This window comes from Nannobrachium achirus (assembly GCF_963921795.1).
Source record: "Nannobrachium achirus genome assembly, chromosome: 8".
Classification (NCBI taxonomy): domain Eukaryota; kingdom Metazoa; phylum Chordata; class Actinopteri; order Myctophiformes; family Myctophidae; genus Nannobrachium; species Nannobrachium achirus.
The window spans coordinates 54,952,173-54,973,035 of NC_137817.1; the positions used below are offsets into that span (position 1 = coordinate 54,952,173).

At 40.5% G+C, this 20,863-nt stretch overlaps 1 protein-coding gene across 1 annotated transcript; it reads right to left on the reverse strand.

Annotated features, from left to right (window-relative positions):
• Nucleotides 1-3,432: 3,432 nt before the first annotated feature.
• On the reverse strand, nucleotides 3,433-20,602 carry LOC308290397 (calpain small subunit 1-like). Its single transcript, XM_080732212.1, has 11 exons — nucleotides 20,445-20,602; nucleotides 17,686-17,747; nucleotides 16,724-16,760; nucleotides 14,767-14,859; nucleotides 8,571-8,628; nucleotides 8,011-8,075; nucleotides 7,522-7,590; nucleotides 5,718-5,796; nucleotides 5,442-5,558; nucleotides 5,036-5,094; nucleotides 3,433-4,170 (listed from the first exon to the last, which is right to left on the reverse strand). Exons 2-11 carry the CDS (start codon nucleotides 17,733-17,735, stop codon nucleotides 4,144-4,146), a joined length of 654 nt encoding a protein of 217 aa, XP_080588338.1. The 5' UTR covers nucleotides 17,736-17,747; nucleotides 20,445-20,602; the 3' UTR covers nucleotides 3,433-4,143.
• Nucleotides 20,603-20,863: the final 261 nt, after the last annotated feature.

Here is a 20,863-nt window from a genome sequence, read left to right on the forward strand (position 1 = left end):
CAACATTATTGCCAAATGTCGCGTTACTACTGTTGTGACCAAGAACGACCACATTCAAGCGTTCATCGCACACTGTTCCCTTGTTTACTTTGAAAGGAGCGTTCAGTGGCTTATTAAGCTGCATCACATTCCTAATACAATCTTCAACAAGTAGCCTAGTAGTCTAGACAACTTATTAAAAGTAAGCATTTGGATATTTTATTATAATTGAATAATTTGACTTAGCCTACCTTGGCTTTTCGACTCCTTTGTAGCGCTGGTGTGATGTGACTCCACCTGTTGCTTGCTTCAACTCATCCACACAGCATCCATCCACCATGCAGTCCACACAGCATCATCTGCGCTCTGTGCCCTGTGTGTTGCCATGTTCTGCTTATTATAAGCGCCTTTGGGCTTTTTTTTTCCTTCTGTAAAGTTCCTTGTAATTAATTATTGGTAGTCTGTTTGTTTGTTTGTTTGTTTGTTTGTTTGATTGATTGATGGATGATTGAATACTTAATAGCAGTTTGCAAAAGCACAAGAAAGTAGAAGATAAGAGGATTTTTAACCCAAAGAAAGCTAGCACTGTGTGTGTGCGTGTGTGTGTGGAATAACAAATATTCCCAAATTACATTTTAGTTTTTCTTTTTTATAAGCATAATGTAGTCTATATGTTTTAATGGCTCATAATATGGCCTGTTTCGTTGTAGTTGCTTAATTCTTGCTGGCTTGTTTCCATAGACATAAATAAGCAACCTTGTTTGCTTATTTCTCTCGCAAAACCTGGCTGCACTAGCCAGGCCTACTCCCTTTGCTCTTCCCATAGATGTAATAAACTCTTCCCATGCACCGCCCCCTCCCGGCTCCACCGGCCCAGAGCAGCGTGATTCAGAGAAGACTGTTTTCCGTGTGAGGCTTGCCTTGCCACCTCCGCCTTCTGCTGCAAATCTATGACGCGCACAGGGAACACGCTGGCTCTCTCTCATGATATAGACCAGTAGGCTAGTCAATCTAAGGTTTGACCCAAAAGAAATTGCAATAGTAATGGTTCAAGGTTTTTTATGATCCTTAGGGTCATCCAAATAACATATTAAAAATTGTGAATTATATATTTAGTGGATCAAGGTAAATTCAGGGGGTTCATGTTTGAGTCCATTCACTTACTATACAGGAAAAAAAAGACCCCCAAAAAATCTTCTTTAAGTAGCATGTGAGGGGTCTAACTAGGGGTTTTTCATGATCCTGAATCCATTGTAAGCATTTGTTTTGCACAAAAAACATTCGTCAGGTTAAAAGCAGACACCACAAAACGGAGCTGGCCCCAGAAAAGTGATGACTCATCACTAATCCATAGTTTTGTAGTTTCCGTTTCTAGCCCAAGGAATGTTTTTCGTGCAAAACAAATGCTTGCAATTGATTCAGAATCATGAAAAACCCCTAGTTAGACCCCTCACATGCTACTTAAATAAGATTTTTTGGGGGTCTTTTTTTTCCTGTATAGCCTAGTAAGTGAATGGACCTAAACTTGAACCCCCTGAATTCACCTTGATCCACTAAATATATAATTCACAACTTTTAATATGTTATTTGGAAGACCCTAAGGATCATAAAAAACCTTGAACCATTACTATTGCAATTTCTTTTGGGTCAGGCCTTTTTTTTTTAGCTTAGATTGACTGGCCTACAGGGGCCCAGGAGTCAGGACCCCTTAGTTGACTCCCTGCTTCATCTCTCTCTCAATTTGAGAGAGAGAGATGAAGTAGGGACCAACCACAACTTTTCATAGATTCCATATAGTTTCATTGTTACAATCATCAGTGTATTTTGGATTCATGTCAATTCATGTTTTCAGATATTTAACCACTTGAACACCATCAATACTTAATAAACTTGACCTTTCACTATGTAGCCTACTTAAGGCCCATTCCCACTGGGCCAGATAACAGATATCTGGAGATATTTCTCCAGATATTTTTCCATGCAAAGTGGATGGTAGATACAGATAAAAAAATATTTGCCACAGATAAAAGTATCTGTGGCAAATAACTGTGGTAGACTTTTTTTTATCTGTATCTACCATCCACTTTGCATGGAAAAATATCTGGAGAAATATCTCCAGATATCTGTTATCTGGCCCAGTGGGAATGGGCCTTTAGTCTGCTCTTTCTCCCCTCTACACCAAACCTCTTTGCCAAAAATAGCCGATCTACAAGCTCACAACGCCTCGCAACGGGAGGCGTTGTGAGCTTGTAGATCGGCTATTTTTGGCTTAAATTCTTAGAATATGGACACTAGGGTTCAAGTGGTTAATATAAAAAATGAGTTTTTTTTTCTATTACACAAAGGATTTGGAGGACCCCCTGTAGTAACTCTGGGGACCCCCTAGGGGCCTTGGACCCCCTGTTGAAGACCTCTGTGCTGTACAGTGCACAGAGGATGGGCCTTTTGTTCTTCCTCCTAAATTAAAAACACAGGCTTTTATTGATTGATTGAAGTATTTATTACTATCCTTACCTCTCCCCCTGATGATAGCCTATCTTATCTTCTGCATAGTAGGCTACTTTGTTCTTCTGTCTATCATTCAATGTTATACGAGTTAAAAAAAGGATCTCAATTGAAGCCATATAGGCTGTCTTAGGCGCATCCTTTTAGTTGACCTTGTACCAGTTAACTGTAGGCTACTGTCATGAAAATGTAGGCTACCTTTTCTAATATAGTCTTCAAGCAATCAATCGATCAATCAATCGATCAATCAATCAATCAATCAATCAATCAATCAATCAATCAATCAGGCCTTTAGGAGGGCCATTCAAGCTGCAATGAAATGTCTGGTACTGGGAGTCTGGTGCATAATGCACAGGTCCTGGACCTGGTGAAAGCAGAAGTGGACCTGGTGAGACGCAGGAGGAGCCCGGACAGGAGTCAGTCAACCCACAGAGCCAAGTCCTCACGCACCAGATTGGTTTACCTCCCTGTCCCGGCAGAGTAGTTCCGGGGTGACGGATTGAGTGGCCCTGTATTTTCCTAACGGGACTGATCGTGGGCAGCTACTGGGACGTAAGTCGGGACTTGATCAAACCCGGCTGGGTCACCTGATTGAGGGGTATGATGTTGCGACACACAAAACCCCAATGACTTCAGGCTACACCACTGATGATACGTCCCAGGTGCATCTATGTGATGTTTTTTTTTTTTTTTTTTTTTCGTTTGACCTGAAAAGTTTGGGAACCACTGGCACTAGGCTACTCACTCACTACATTAAGTTACTAAAAAAAAAACAACGATAAACTCTAACGTCCATAACCCAAACACACCAACATGACCGAGATTACCCAGATCCAGTTACTTAAACGTTCCTTTTACACAGTAGCCTTAAAAAAAGGGCAGAAATACACGCATGTACACCACAATAATACATGTCAGTATTGTCACTTTATTCAGAGCTAATACATTACGAGTTTTACAAAAGTAGGGAAGTTGTCAAGTTGGAAAGCATTAGTCAACTAGGAAAAAGTAACGGAGTAACTTTAGGGTATTTTCCTATACGTTGTGCGCTATCTGGTGGTGGGACAGTGCAATAGCAGCATCGATCATTGTTGTAGTAGCCTATATATTTTTGGTTTAACAACATACTATACAGCATTATCCCTTTACAAGATTGACTTTGGGGTTAAAAATATCATTGCATATCTGTAAACAAATAATGTTAACATGCGAAGGAGGACGCGCGCACACAGAGAACAAAAATGAGTTCAGACTTGAGCCTGTATTTTAATTATACTGTATATCTGATATATAACAGGGCTGTAAAAATCAAATGTAGAAACGAACAAAATCCAGACTAATCTGAACAATTTTTTGTTTGCGTGTGTGTGAGTAGTTCATCCTTTACTTACTGCATGTAAACATCGCACCAAAGAAGACAGAAACGTTTTTTAAGGTGCTTCCAAGCTAATGAAACATAATTCAAACAAAAATATTGAAGAAAAATGTTTTAAATTAAACTCATTAAGCATGGACAATGGACATTCAATATTTATAGGCTGTTCTTAGCCAGCTGCATAATGAAATATATAGAGAGAGAATGGTTAAATGGAATCAAAAACTTGAGATGAAAAAAATAACAAGACAGGCAACTTGTGCAGTGTTCCCTCCTCCGTTGGTTTAAGAGTACATGGTCAGCTGGAGCCACTGTTGAGGAGAGAGACAGTGTTAACTTTGACAGCAAATTCAGATTCAGTCTTAGTCTTTTGAATAACACACCATTTAGTAGTTAGAGACCTGTTTTAGTCATCTGAAATAGTTTAGTCTTAGTTTTTGACTAAGTCAACAAAGTTAACACTGGAGACATTGTATTTACTCCTCTCTTTATATCCCATATCACAGGGTTTCCCAAAGTGGGTGCAATGATGCCAGTCCAGGGGTGCCTCAGAAGGGGTGCCACTTCACTGTGCTTAGTAAAACAGACTTGATTTGCACTGTACTTGATTAGTTCTTTTTCCATCTACGGCCAACTCTCTTCACCAAAAATAGCAAGATCACAAGCTGACAAGCTTATTTACAGGGGGTGCCCTGAGTCCAAAAAAGTTTGAAAACCCGTGCCATATCATATGACTACTTGATCACATTAAGACCCGAGGCTGATTCTAAATGCCTTCTAAATTTGTTGTAGTCACATTTCGAGATTTTTCAAAAAAAGTTTAAAAATAGCAGATGTACAAAGCTTGCAGTGTAGCACAAAGTGACATGCTGTGAGCTTGTACACCTTGTACCGGTATGTCTAATACTGTTGAAATGATTTAAACTAGTGAAAACAGCCGATCTACAAGCACACAACGCCTCGCGGTGCGATGTGTGCTTGTAGATTCGCTACTTTTGTTCGACAGCATGTATGATGAAGCAGGGCTTTAATTTGTGAAACAAATTACAAATTTGAAACTTGGAGATACGAGGTTTCTGCCCGACAGTGACGATATGTTTAGAATCATGTTATTATAGTAGATCTTATTATCTACTATAATAATAGTCTAATACAGCTAGTAAACAAATGCATTACCTCTTTGATATCTAGACTGATGTTGCCACTGTTGTCCTTGTCCAAAGTCTTAAAGGCTCCTGGGAACATAATAATAATACACACATACAGACTCAATATATATATAGTTGTATATACTGTACACATTCACACATAAATGTATATACTGTGTATACAAAAAAGAATAAGCTCCATTTATCACATTTTCAAATGAACAGTTAATATTGAACAAGGACATGAACAAGAAGTGGTGTGACAGAAGATGAGAAGAAAGAAAGTGAGAAAAGACTGATGAAGAGGGGAGAGGGAGGGAGGAGGAGGCAGCAGGAGAAGAGAAGAGAAGAGAAGAGAAGAGAAGAGAAGAGAAGAGAAGAGAAGAGAAGAGAAGAGAAGAAAAGAGAAGAGAAGAGAGATAATGAGGACTTACGGCACATAGCGTCCAGGCGCACCATGCAGCCAATGAAATTATCAAAGTCCATGTTGCCGTTCTCGTCGCTATAGCGACGGATAATCAACTGGTACAGCTGGTCATTCAGGGGGAAACCTGGGTGGACACACACACAGAGAGAGGGAGTGAGTCAGTAGTTCTAAGTGCGACAGGGAGTTTATTCCACAGTAGGGCATTCACCAAATATTAGAATATTCAATTTTTTTTGTCAATGCCCCTGGTGGATGAATTAGTTTTTTCTTGTTTTTTTCTTACCAGCAGCCTTGAAGGCTTTGGGAACCTCTTTGGAGCAGATCATACCAGACCTATCAGCATCATAGGTCGTATAGGTACCCTAAACAACACACACACACACACACACACACACACACACACAAATACACACTTAACCAAATGTTTATTCATACTATAGTTCAAAATAGACTTTGCACTTACACACTGGTGTTCCGCATCTACATAAATGTTCAGATTTCAAATGCTTACCCCATGGCCACAGATGTTACAATTATGTACGGCCCCTCAGAAGTACCCTTATATTCTGTATTGTTCAATAAAAAGCATTTGAATCCAATCAGCGTCAGATTTTATATGTAAGCTTTCAACAGCGCGACCGTATCGGTGGGAGGGGTACTGCACTCTGATACATCATCACTTATAAAATCAGACACCGATCGGATTGCATTTTTTTTCTTTTTTAACAATACGGAAGATACGGGTACTTCTGAGGGCCCGGTCAGTATTGTAACATCCGTGGTCATGGGGTAAGCAATTATTTACAGGATATTGTGAAGAAGCCAACTTTTAAAACTGCAATTAAAACATTTATTCCTGTATCAAGATTATGAAGTGGTGACAGCCAGGGATTGGAACTCACAACCTTCCAGTCACAAGAAAACTTTTGTCCCCAAGGGTCCTTGAGAGGGTTCTAAATGATTAATAGTTACTCAGGAACCAAATGGAACTTTACAGGTCTGTAACCCTTGAGAGTGTACAAATGGAACCAAACGGATTGCAAAGCTGGTGTCATACTGGGATGCCCCTCCCCCGGCAGCCATTTTGGGAGGGTCGGGGGATATATACTAGCTATAGTAGCAGGGCTTGACATTAACTTTTTGAGGCACAGTGTCATCTGGACAAGTACATTTCCCATTCACTTGTCCAGGCACAAAAGTAACTGGTCAATTTGCCATTTCAGTCTTTTTTATTCTTTTTTTTTTCTCTCTTTTTTCTTTTTTGGACAAATAAATAAGACCTCCTTGGTCCCCTCCACTCCACAGTCCATAGTCTGCAACTCTGCATACAGCACAAAGCTGCTAGGAGCATCACAGAAAAAGTGAAACCAAAAGCAACAAGTATATTTAATTTTTAAATCTTTATCCCACAATTTTGTAACCCATTTTTCACGGTCATACATTTTTAATTAACTTGTTCATAAGGATTTATTGTTGCCCCGGACAACAGGACAAGCCAAATGTCTGAGCCTTTCTGCAGCGCAAAAAAAAAAGTTGAGCCTCAATGCATGCATGCAGCATACTAGCTCTAAGGAACATTGTTAAATGTACTTGTGGCTTTTGGTTTCACTTTTTCTGTGACGCTCCTAGCAGCTTTATGCTGGATAGACTATGGACTGTGGAGTGGAGGGGGCCAAGCGGGTCTTATTTATTTGTCCAAAGAAATAAAATAAAAAAGACTGTGAGATGGCAAATTAACAAAGTGACTTTTGTGCCTGGACAAGTGAAAGGGAAATGTACTTGTCCAGAGGACACTCTGCCTCAAAAAGTTCATGTCAAGCCCTGCTACTATAGCTGTGGCTTTTGGTTTCACTTTTTTAGCTAGTATATATCCCCCGACCCTCTCAAAATGGCTGCCGGGGGAGGGGCATCCCAGTATGACACCAGCTTTGCAAGCCCAATTGGTTCCATTTGCTCGCTCTGGTGAGAACCAGAGAACTATGCCCAACAAGCATCGCTGAGGATGGGTTGCTCAAGCTATGAGGACGGCACATCTTCAGAGCTCATGCAGGTTCAACGGATGAAAAGTGAAGGAGGAAAGAACTGACCTGCCATTTCTTGATGTTGTTCCAGAGGTATTTGAACTCGTGGAAGCCTAGTTTCCCGGTGCTGTCGCTCTGAAACAGCAGGGTCAAGGCTCCATGACATGACAGGGCACAGACAGAACAGGCTGACATAGATGACAGTGTGTGTGTGTGTGTGTGTGTGTGTGTGTGTGGGCATGCACCTGAGCCCTGCCACTGCGAATGTCTATGACATGTATGTACATTGACATGTGTAGCCTAAGCACTGTGTGCGCATGTGTATGCTTTGGTATGTGTGTGTGTGTGTGTGTGTGTGTGTGTGTGTGTGTGTGTGTGTGTGTGTGTGTGTGTGTGTGTGTGTGTGTGTGTGTGTGTGTGTGTGTGCGTGCGTGCGTGTGTGTGCGTGCGTGTGTGTGTGTGTGAGTGCTTCTTTGCTCTAATTTAATCACCACTGGAAATGAGGGGCCATCCTAAATCTGTATTTCTACTGTTTCTACTAGCTCAAGAGGATACATCCATGACGGCCACCATACTCCTGCAGGACTCAATGCTGAAGCCATCGGTCTTCAGGTCGCCGCCTGAAACAGCACACAGAACACACACCCGTTGGTTTGTTTACACAGCGCACACACACACACACACATAGCAGCATTCCTAAACACAGTCCACTGACTGCATAAAGCGGATGTGAATGTAATGAATAGAAAAGAGCAGGGTTTCCCAAACACTGGGTCAGACCCATGTGTGGGTCGTGGTAACATTTCTATGGGTCGCGAAGCTACGCATTATGAGCTTGTAGATCTGCTATTTTCACTAGTTTGGGTTCCTGGGGAGACACACATTTATCATTTGCGTTTCGGGTTAAAACGTTTGCCCGCCGGGACCGGAACTAGTGAAAATTTTCTTAAATATATACAGCATATATTCTTTCTTTTTTTATGAAGGAAAAAAAAAGTTTTGGGGAAATGCATATCAAAACCAGGGTCCTTTATTATTAAATGACAATGGTTGAGATTCAATTCTCAACCTTATACAGTTTACACGTCGATACACATCGAAGTTTGCACACTTACGTTTGGAGATAATCCTGTTGAGGATGTTCATTAATTCATTGGGGCTCACTTCCATGTCCTGTCTCACACACACGCACACGCACACGCACACGCACACGCACACACACATGCACACGCACACACACACACACACACACACAAGAAAGGGTGAGTTCAACATTGTTTTGGTGGAGGAATGGGAGGAGGGAGAGGACAGTCTAAACTAACTGACTCAAAGCATCAAAGGATGACTCATACAGTAAATATGATGGAAGCACATTTTCCTTTGGTCTATATTCAAGCTTATGACTCATATCTAAAATGAGAAAGAATGAAAACAACTGCCTTGTGATTCCAATCATTTTCCATTCATGCTTCTGCCCAGGGCAGCAGCTAATGATTATTTTTCACAAGAGATTAATCAATTATTCTATGCAATACATTTAGACCATAACAAGATGGTATAATAAGGTAATAAAATATAAAATGAGAAACATCAATAAACCATCACTAAACCAATTATTTGATTACTAATATCTTTGGGGAACCTGATTCCCAGGAGAACTTTATGAAGGGAGCGTGTTGATATTTCGACATAACATTTGTTTGACGTTCCATTTGTTCGACGTTCCGTTTGTTCGACGCGGGTGAATGCTAACCTGGTGAAGTGCTAACCTGCCGACGCTGGTGAATGCTAACCTGATGAATGTTAACCACTATGCCTAACCCAAATCCAAACCCTAACCTCAGTAAAACTATGCCTAAACCTATCCCTAAAACCTAACCCTTAGTCGAACGAATGAAACGTAGAAATAGCGAGTATTCACCCTTTATGAAAGCTTTTTAGTTTATATTCTGAAGGCATTCGCTGTCCAATTATCATTGCAACGAGAGAATGGCTTTTTCAACAATGTATTCCTTCTTTTCTTTTCCTTTTAAAGTAACTTTTAACATTCACAAAAAGGAATTTTCCCCACACGGTAATTTGAGTCAGTAAAAGGCTACACTTTTAACTGACTCTGTGTCTGCCATGAGATTGGGAATTCAAGGTTACACAACCAGAGACTATAAAAATGGAACCCAGTGCCTCAGTATCAAGGGTTTGGATTGGGGACACGTGCCTGCGACATACTAGCGTCATGTCCGGGGGGTGTCCTTGAACATCAGAGGTGCCCCATGCTACGGAAACAGGAGATACCGTAGGGTTTCTGACCTACAGTATGATCTACAACCAGGATCCCTGGTTGCGGGCGAGTAGCCAAGCCCCATTGAGGCCCACCATAACACTCATTTCATCTTCATCATCACCAATTTAGGCCTAGAATTATTGAATGCTTTAACTAGTGAAAAATAGCAGATATACAAGCTCACAGCGCGGCACCGAGTGCCGCGCTGCAAGCTTGTAGATCTGCTATTTTTGAAAAGGTCGTGAAAATGTGTGCAAATATTTGAATATAATGTATTTTTAAAGCGAACGTTTGTAACTCATATTTTGCTTCTGGGTGGTCCCTGGAACTAAATATTTTGAGATGGGGGTCCGTCTCAAAATATCAGTTTGGGGGTCCTTCACATGAAAAGGTTTGTGAACCACTGACACAGTCTCTCAAGAACAGACTAACTGAGCTCCAGTTAAGTGAAAAGGACCTTTTCTGGCCAGATTGCTGACATAGAAACATCGGTTTTTCAAACAACCTTAGAAGGATTCAAAAGACACTTATAGAATCGGGTCAAAATTCAAAGTCGATTTTTCAAAAATAGCAGATTTACAAGCTCAGTGCCGCGCTGTGAGCTTGTATATCTGCTATTTTTCAATAGTTAAAGCATAAAATAATGATACACAATAATGTGTACCTGTTCTAAATGGGTTAATGTTGTCAGTTTTCCGTGGTCCCACCCTTCAGGCTGAAATGCGGTCCAACAGGCAGACACACCCCTCGTGGCTCACGAGGGGAGTGTCTGATCACTCATGTGCACACACGCACCCTCGCCACAGCCCACATTACATAAAACAACACTCAAGACAGGAGGGCCTTGCCCCAACACAATGGTAGGAATTTAAACAACGAGATGTCTAGAGAGGGAGAAAGACAGACACACCTCGTAACTTACTACTACTGCTACTGTACTTCTGGCTTACTTCGCCAAACGAAAATATTACATTGGTGCTACTGTACTTCCAGGGACTGTAGCCTTTCGCCATAAATAAATATAACTGTGTCAGTGATTAAAGTTATATTTGCATCAACAACAAAACATCCTCAACATACAATCAACATCTATGCCAGCCAACCAGGGCAGCAAACCAGTGGCAGTCTACATTTAAGCTTTCATTTACATGTGAGCCAGCTTCCACCCTGATCTGAAGCATGCCTCAAACTGTGGTTTATGACAGCCATATATATATATATATTTATTTTGTCAATCTGCTGTGGGGTCCAGGCAGCAGTGGGGCAGCAGTGGCTCAGGCACAGAGTGGCCGTTAGAGCGGCCGGATGGGAACCACAAGGTTCCCAGTTCGATCCAGGGCTCCCCCAAAGTTAATGTCAAACTGTCCTTGAGCAAGACTCTGAACTCCTAGCAGGTTGGTGCCTTGCATGGTTTCCTCCGCTATCGGTGTATGAATGTGCGTGTGAATGGGTGAATGTAATGCACAATCTATGTAAAGCGCTTTGGATAAAAAAGCGCTATATAAATGCACCATTTACCATTTAGGTACAGTATGTACTAGTAAGACGCCTCAGAGCGACAAGCGACCTCGCCCACGCCATGTCTTGGTCGTCTGGCCAGTGATGTATATCGGACCAGTTCTCTATATATGGATATGAAGTCCTGTTAGATATGGGCTTAATATTGATGACATCAGGGATCTCCATATAGGGGCATAGAGTGGTTCCCATGACATCACAACATACAATCCCTTTTATGCCCATACATGGAGATCCCTGTCTGAACTAGCCACACCACTGTGATGTCAACTGTTTATGCCCATATATGGAGATCCCTGCTCTGAGTATCTGACATCACAGTGATGTCACCTGTGATGTCACAGTGATGTGTCAGGGAAACCACAGTGTCAGGCGTTATCCCTGCTCTGAGTATCTGACATTACTGTGATGTCACCTGTGATGTCACAGTGATGTGTCAGGGGAACCACAGTGTCAGGCGTTACACGTATACATATGGACAAGCTGTGCCGGTTCTGACCGCAAACTGCGATAATATCGCAATCATACTGTGGAATCCGTGATATGCTCTGCTCACCAGACCAGCTGAATTTCAAAGGCTGCCAAATGAACCCCTCAGGCAGTGTGACTGAAACAGCGATGAGGAGGAGGAGGAGGGGAGCCACAGTTGGCTAAATTAGAGGAGAGCTGTGATATTTAAAATGCCGGGTCCTGACTGAGCTCATGGTCAATTAAACTCTCAGGTAGCAGCACTGTGATACCCAGCACAGAGGCACTGCACCGAGGGAAGCATCAATCTAAGCTCCCGACCATCTCTCTCTGATAAGGCCGTATAATGAAATAATACCACAGGTCAAGATCGACATCATCAAAAATACTTCCTGGAGGAAATAGACTAATGTCAGTGAGTCTCTGGCAACGTGAGCTACTCTGCTCTCTCCTGTCGGCTCTCAGGCATTCCACTTTGCTCTGTATGCTTCAGGGTGGCCCAATGGTCTTAGGGATGCCGGTAGGGCTGTTACTATTATTACATTTTACATGACAATTAATTGTCACTCAATTAATTGCGATTAACAATTTAATTGTGTTTTTGTCGTTGACAATTACATTTCTGATTGCTTGTAGGCTTTAAGTTACACATGGCAGATATGACACATAACCTAAATATACAAAGAAATGACTGACATATTTGACAACTTTATACTTAAAAAAGAACATTGAGAGTGGAAATAGCCGATCTACAAGCTCACAACGCGTCGCGATGCGACGCCTTGTGAGCTTGTAGAAACGATGATGACAAAATAATTAGACGATTAGGTAATAATTGTGACAGCCCTAGATGCCGAGTAACCATCTTGATCGCAAAGTCATAAATTATGCTGAATTTAGACTTTGGTCGGTCAGCCAACCGGAATTCAAACCAGCTGTACTCTGGTTCCCTGCATGGGATTTAAAGTTGAGAACCAACCAACTTCAAAGCTCCATGTGGGATTAACACAACTGGTAGGACCGGCCCTGCTTTGACAGCCAGGAGGAATACACACCACAAACAAGACTAGACACTGATGAGGGAGAGAGGAATGAGGTAAGAAGTTAAAGAGGGTGGAGGGGCTGAGGGAGGGGTGGACAGATGGACAGTCGAGATAGAGGGCGGAGAGGCAGTCAGAGTGACAGACAAAAGTGTAACACTTGTGTCACTGTGTCACAGGCAACTACAAGCTACTGTGCCAAGCAAGCAGACAATGAATCCCAATTTTCAGACCACAACAAGAAGATCTAACAGAATGAAGCCAATCACAAGGGTTTGTCGGCTGCAGTTTGTAAAACCAACAAACATTCTAAAGCTCCTCCCCAGACTCCAGATCAACGACAGAGAGCTTAGTACAACTCTAACTCTATATAACATTGTTATACCTTTAAGGTCTGCAGTTGCCATATACTGTATATACACAGTAGACCACAGGAGGAAATACCAGCCATGCCAAGATGGCAAAACAACAACCAAGTTACCAAAGACCTCCTCAAATAACAATCCATTCTGAGCAGTACCACCCAGACATGTCTGCCTGACCATTCCAAGGCCAAGGAACTAAGAACAAGAACTCTACAGCGTTTTTACCCATTTAGACCTGAACGCAAATCTGTGTCTCTTTAGATTTGAACCGCTTTAACCATTATTTTATGCTTTAACTATTAGAAAATAGCAGATATACAAGCTTGTATAGATCTGCTATTTTTTAGAAATTGTTGACATTTTGAATATTCGTTTACCCGATTCTATAAATGTCTTCTAAATCCTTCTTCTAAATCAGTGGTTCTTTTCATGTCAAGGACCCCCAAAATTATGTGTATTTGGCCGCGGACCCCCATCTCAAAATACGTTGTTCCAGGGACACCCCCAGAAGCAAATATTTGAGTTACACATTTTTTTAAAAAGATATATTCAAAGACTTGCAAAAGAATTCAAGATTCAAAAATAGCACATCTACAAGGTCGCCTGAGCTTTTATATCTGCTATTAAGGTTAAAGCATTCAATAATTCTAGGCCTAAATTGCTTGAGACAAACCCACACTTTCTGATGGAATAACTCATTACACAAAAAAGTGTGGAAGAGAACTCGAAAGCAGAATGTGTGTATCTACGTGTGTGTGTGTGTGTGTGTGTGTGTGTGTGTGTGTGTGTGTGTGTGTGTGTGTGTGTGTGTGTGTGTGTGTGTGTGTGTGTGTGTTTATGCAAATCTATGTTTGCATCTCTGTTTATGTGTGCACAAGTATAGGGATGGACAATTCATAATCGGTCATCATATTGGTATCGGCCGATGTTGGCCTTAAAACGGCGAACAGACATCCGATATTTTTTTTTATAATAATTATGTTTGAATGTGAAGCTGAAAAAGCCTTTTGTGGTGATGAAGGCTGCAGATTCTAGCAGTGTTTTCTGGGGAAGCTTTCAAAAGGGTCAACAAGTTGGAACATAAAAAAGAAAAAAAGAATGTAATGTACAAAAGATATATTTAGATACAGAAGTTGATCATATCAACATCGGTTTATATTGGTTATTGGCCATAACAGTAATTATTATATTGGATATCTATATTGGCCAGAAATGTCATATTGCCCATCACTATGTTTCTGTGTGCGTGTGTAGAAAAGAGAGAGTGGTGAAGCCATTTCAGAAGGTTCTAACTTGAAGTCTCTCAGACCACATGATAAGACTCCAGGCTTACTGACATGAACAGCTTTGGTCTGTGGTAATACCCTCTGGTTGCACTAGGAACATCGCAATAATAAAGATGTTGTTTGGCACGATAGAAAGTGGTATTGTCTTGTTTCTCACAATATTGTTCATCCCATTTTGACCTCTGCTGCGCCCCGACGAACACGTATGTTAACGTTTATACATATTACCGTATGTATGCGCTGTAGAGCTCGTTAAGAACAACCTTGCATCAATCTTGTACAGTTGCACAATGTTTTTAAATGTGACATTTGGGACATTTGGCAGCAAATAGTATCAAACATGTTGTTCTCACCTCTCCAGCCAGCTGGCGGAAAACCTGTCTGAACTGTTTCTCCTCATCGTTCTCGTGGCTTTCAGCGTAGACCATGGGTCTGCGGGGAGGGGGCTGCACGCACGCGCACAGACACGCACACACACACACACACACACACACACACACACACGCACAGACACAGAGCCGCTACTGTTAGAGCATCAGAACGCTGACACGCACACATTCCTCACAGTAATTGCATTTAGAAAACTTTTCACAAGAAAACTTCCACTCAGGAAGTGTGACTCTACTACATCTTAAAGAGTTCATTTTCAGACGACACTTCAATTAGGGCTGTCACGATATGACATTTTACATGACGATTAATTGTCACTCAAATAATTGGCGATTAACGATTTAATTGTGTATTTGTCGTTGAAAAGTTAATTTCTGTTTGGCTTGTAGGCTTTGAAGTTGCATAATTATGGTAGATATGACACATAACCTAAATATGCAAATACATTACTGACATATTTGACAACTTACTACTTAAAAAATAACATTGATAGTGGAAATAGCCGATCTACAAGCTCACAACGCGTCACGATGCGACGCGTTGTGAGCTTGTAGATCTGCTATTTCCACTATTTCTGACATTTCACGTTTTATGACGATAATGACAAAATAATTGCGATAATGTCAAATAATCAAGATTAGACGATTATGTAATAATTGTGACAGCCCTAACTTCAATCCATGTCTGTCTGACTATAATATGGTGACATATTGGACTCAATTCATTCTACTATTATGCCACCAAAATGTTGAATGCCCAACCATCAGCCATAAAAAAGTGTGACTCCCTCACTAGCCTCCTTTAAAACCTTCATGAAAGACCACCTGTCTGCCATTTGCAACTGGATACGTCTTATAGCTTGCCAAAAGAAATTATCCCCCATTGTTTTTTTCATTTGTCTGTAAATATACATTTACTACTCCTAGTATTGATGATTCCTTGTATAGTATTGAATGTCTTGATGAACTGAGTACAAAAGGACCATCCTTTTGGTAGACCTTGTATCTGAACTATGCAAACTTCTAATAAGGTATTCAATCAATCAATCATTTTAGCTTTATCGTATAACAGTACCACTTTTTACAAACTGTTAATAAAGTATTCAATCAATCAGATCCTGGTTTATCTGTGAGGAGTACATAATTCCCTCATAACTGCAGTGATATCATCTGTTATTGAAATCGGTGATGTATAAACAACTTCTAAAACATTGACCAAGAAGCCACTGTCTGTACCCACACTATGATTATTAATTAATAATTCAAATGTATAATGCATTGTAGCATCTCTGAGGTCCCATGTGGCTGTGAGCCTGGGATGTTAAATTGCCATAAATCCAAACTTCACCTTTTTTTGTATGAATTGAGTACAAAGGGACCCCAATGAAAACAAGCCTAACAGCTTTCTTGTGACACCCAAAATAATCATATTTTAACTGGGATCCCCCCATCCTACGAGCACTAAGAGTTGAGGCATAACATTTTGTATATTACGGTTCTATTGTAAAAATAGCAGATCTACATGCTCAAATGCGAGGCGTTGTGACCATGTAGATCTGCTATTTTCACAATTTCTGCCTCTAATATTTGACAATTTGGCAAATGTTTAATTTGCAATTTTATAGGGGTATTAAAAAGTGTTGGTTTGTTTACTGTTGAGTGAGAAAACAATGTTGCACACTAAGTTAATCATCTGGGGACCGCCCAAAATAATTTGGGGACCCCCCTGGGGGTCCCGACTCACAGGTTGAGAACCACTGGAACAATAGGCACACATTCATAATGTGAAAAGCTTTATAATGTTTGAGCTTTATAATGAGTTCATAATTGAGTTATTACGGAATAACATAGCTGAACACAAGAGTTCATATGAAAGACTATATTGAGGTTAAAGAAGGAATAGAATTGAAGGTTTACTCACTGGATCTGAAGGCACAAACTGACTGGGATCGATGTCGCTGTAGAGGAGGAAAACACATGTATTAACTTTGGCTGCTCTGACAGAATGACTGACAGCCTGTTTGTCTGAATGGCTGAGTGACTTGATAGAACTGATACAACTGTCTGTTTGACTGATATCTGCTTGACTGAAAGGCAGACTGACACACCATAGTAGTATGTAGTAGGGGTGTAACGATATAGTAACTGAATGTAAAAATCGATTTTAATTTGCAATGATATACTATATCGTTTGCAAAAGCTAAATATCGTACCGTTTTGGCTTTGAATTGTATTGTATTGTTTTAAAATGCGGCATTTTGCAATGCAAATAATTGATTGTATGGACACTAAGTATTTGTGCCTTGTATTTAGCAATTTTAAGAGGGAAAATGATAAAGAGGGGTCTAAATACCTTTCCATTCCATATAGCTACTCTTGGTCTATCGATAAATGTGTGTAATCTCTGTGTTCATGTCAAGGTGCAGGTTTGTCCATATGTGTTGAAATATAATGTCCATGTATTTGCTAGATAATCACAGCGTTTACTTCCATAATAATAGATTCTTTTACACGTTTTACACAGATTTAATTTCTTTGCTAAATAGTCACTATATCGATTTTAAATCATTGAATCGAATCGTATCGTATCACCATTAATGAACCAATATCGTCCATGTATTGTATCGTTAACCATGTATTGTGATGCGTATCGTGTCGTTGTTAAAATGTATCGTTAAACCCCTAGTATGGTAGTATTACAATTACTATGAAACAACAGAGTGATGGTGTGTGTGTGTGTGCGTGCGTGTGTGTGTGTGTGTGTGTGTGTGTGTGTGTGTGTGTGTGTGTGTGTGCGCGCGTGTGTGCGTGTGTGTGTGTGTGTGTGTGTGTGCGTGTGCGCGCGTGCGTGCGTGAGAGAGAGAGAGAGAGCAGAGCACGCACCTCACAACATCGATAATGCCCCCTATGAGTTTCTTTGCAAGACCAAACATCCTGATTTCAATCTGAAAAAGAGACAGACAGACACATAGAGAGATCATAACTGAAATGATTAGTTTATTTAATGACAAATCAAAAATAAAGAGGTCATAATCATTGGCCAGACTATATACTAATGCAGCTAACTAACTGCAGTATAGTATCCCCACCTTGTTTTAACATGGGTGGATTGTTTAGCTGTGCTAGGCTAACATTGCTCTACCACACGGGTATGGCTGCGAAGATTAAGTGTGGTGTCACTGTTTTGGTTATATACCGGTACGTGCCTATAGTGGTAGGCAAACATTTTCAAAATATTTAAACATCTGAAGAATAAAACCACCTTGATCCTTGAGTATTGAAAATGGCCGATCTACGCGGTCATGTGTCACATTGCGACATGTTGTGAACTTGTAGATTGGCTATGTTCACTACTTGCCATAGGAACTACTTGAACATTAAAAGGTAACACAGTTAGTGATTACCAACAGGAGTAAAAGCCAGTCAGCCCAGATGTGCACAACTACAGAACTAACTGTATAAGCACATTCTCAGCTTCACACAATTTGCAAAGCATTGTAGACATGTGCACACTGTTTTGCAAAACACACTTCTCTACATTAGACTAGGGGTGGACGATATGGTGATAATTATCGTTGAGACGATACAATGTCCCCACGATATGCCTTTTCAGAGATATCGTATATATATTGTGATACAATTGAGGGAGCCTTGTAAAAAATCCTGTTTAATTGTTAATACAGAGATTCATTGCAGAATTCAATTTAAACCAGCATTTTGGTCTAAATCAGTAGTTCTCAAACTTTAAAATGTCAAGGTCTCCACTTAACTCTTGACAGTATACAAATGAAACCAAATGGACCATGTACCCTTACTTGGTTTCATTTGTCTACTGTCAGAGTTACATACTTGTAAAGTTCAATCTAGACCTCCCAAAAGGAACCCAGAGAGTCTAGTTTTTGTCAAGTAACTTGAAAAATAACCATAAAAACCAACATGAAAAAGAATTGTGATAAAATCGTGTATCGTGATACAGCTTGGGAAAATATTGTGATATTGTATTTTTCCATATCGCCCACCCCTACATTAGACACAGTAATCCAACATCATGTCCCTTCTTTGCCATGTCGAGTCACTGCCTTTCAAAATGCCACACCTATGAACCAACTGATCAAACAAGGCTATCAGGCATACAGACACTTAGGCCCTTAATTGTAAACTCACCAATCAGGTGTAACTTGCACAATAAAAAAGGCAACAGGTGAGTTTACCTGGAATGCATTGTTTTATCAATATATTCATTATCTACAATGTACTTTACTCTGTAATAATATCTCTGGAAAAAAATCAAACCCAAACTATATCATTAGAAAAGTTGAAATGTTAACCTGTGATCAGAGTCCTAGTCCGCACTGCCTTAAGAAATGCAGTGACATACCAGAACAGATGTCTCGCATACCACAGATGTCTTTGCCACAGGTGATACAATATTCTTATATTGCGGTTTTATACAGTCTGTCTGATCTGTTCATTTGGCTTTCGTCATTTTACTGTAGGTCTACTTTGCTCTTCATTTAATTAATTTGTGGAGATTAATTTGTGGGTGCTTTTGAAAAATGTTTCATAGACTATTAGACTAACTTAAGTTATTTATTTTTCTACAGTAGGCCTATGTACTTGCTGTTTCACAATGCTCTCAGCAGCCCCATCATACAGAAATAGTGTAGGCCTATCATACTGCATCAATAATAACAATATTCAACAAACCCCTCACTAAAATACATTTGAGAAAGACCTGCAGCCTGTGTGTGCCACTGCAACTAAGTAATACAGGGTAATATAGACTACGTAAACAAATGGAAAACTCTGAAACAAAACTGAGTTATGGATCGACCTCAATTTGTTGTTAAGCAGGTTAGCCAAATTGACATGTACGTCTACACAAATGTTCAAATTTCAAAAATAAAGTGCTTACTGAAGGCTCACGGATGTTACAATATGGTACGATCAAGCAGAATTATCCGTAGCTTCTGTATTGTTTAATAAAATGCATTTTAATCCGATCAGCGGCCATTTTCTCAGATTTTTCCTCTGCGCGACCTTATCGATTGGTAGGTGTACTGCACTCTGATACATTAAATCGTTTTTAGAAAATGCGGCCACCGAACGGATTAACATACTTTTTATTAAACACTACGGAAGATACAGGTAATTCTACTTGAGCGTAACATATCGTGACATCCGTAAGCCTTCAGTAAGCACTTTATTTTTGAAATCTGAACGTTTTATGTAGACGTACGTGGCAAATTGGCTCAAATGCTCAACACCAGGTTGAGGTTGATCCATGACGGCCATGAGATACGACCGTCATGTTTCAGGGCTATGAAAACTCCAACCCAGCAACACCTCCAGTCCAAACCCATGCTCCAAACTCCTCAACAGTAGTTTATCAGGACAAGAGTTCCCGTCTTATGTTCAATAACGGGATATATAGATAGGATATACATAAACCACACAGATCTACGCAAAAAAGATTAAACATAGTTCTTCACAAGTTGTTCCCGACCGTAGGCTATAAGAGAGTCTGCTATCAAAAAGTGTCGACACCGCACACATACGCCCAGTTTACACACCTTTCTGGTTGAAAGGACAACAGGGTATTTAACCAAAGCTGTATGAAAATAAAAGATTGCAATACTTACGGAGTTTTCTTCTTCTGTGAAGAACCAGGGGAGAGAGACAGTGACAGATAGGAGAGACACACACAGAGAGAGAGAGAGAGAGAGAGAGAGAGAGAGAGAGAGAGAGAGAGAGACAGAGAGAGAGAGAATTTGTGTCTGCCTGGTAGAAAGTCACTCCCTCCTCCCACTCCGACAGAATGCATGAAAAACCAGCTTTACAGGCAGCTCATGAGCTCAAGTTCCTATTGAATGCATCACCAACCCTCCCCTCCCAGCCCAGTGAGCCCACTACCATCGCCCACTACACTGTCTGTCTGTATCCACACCCACTGGGCTACAGTACAGAGCGTAAACAGTCCGCATAGTTACTTTATTTTAGCACTGGCATTCAACACATAGGCTATACTCATTTGTAGACCTATTTACTATGAAATAGTTAC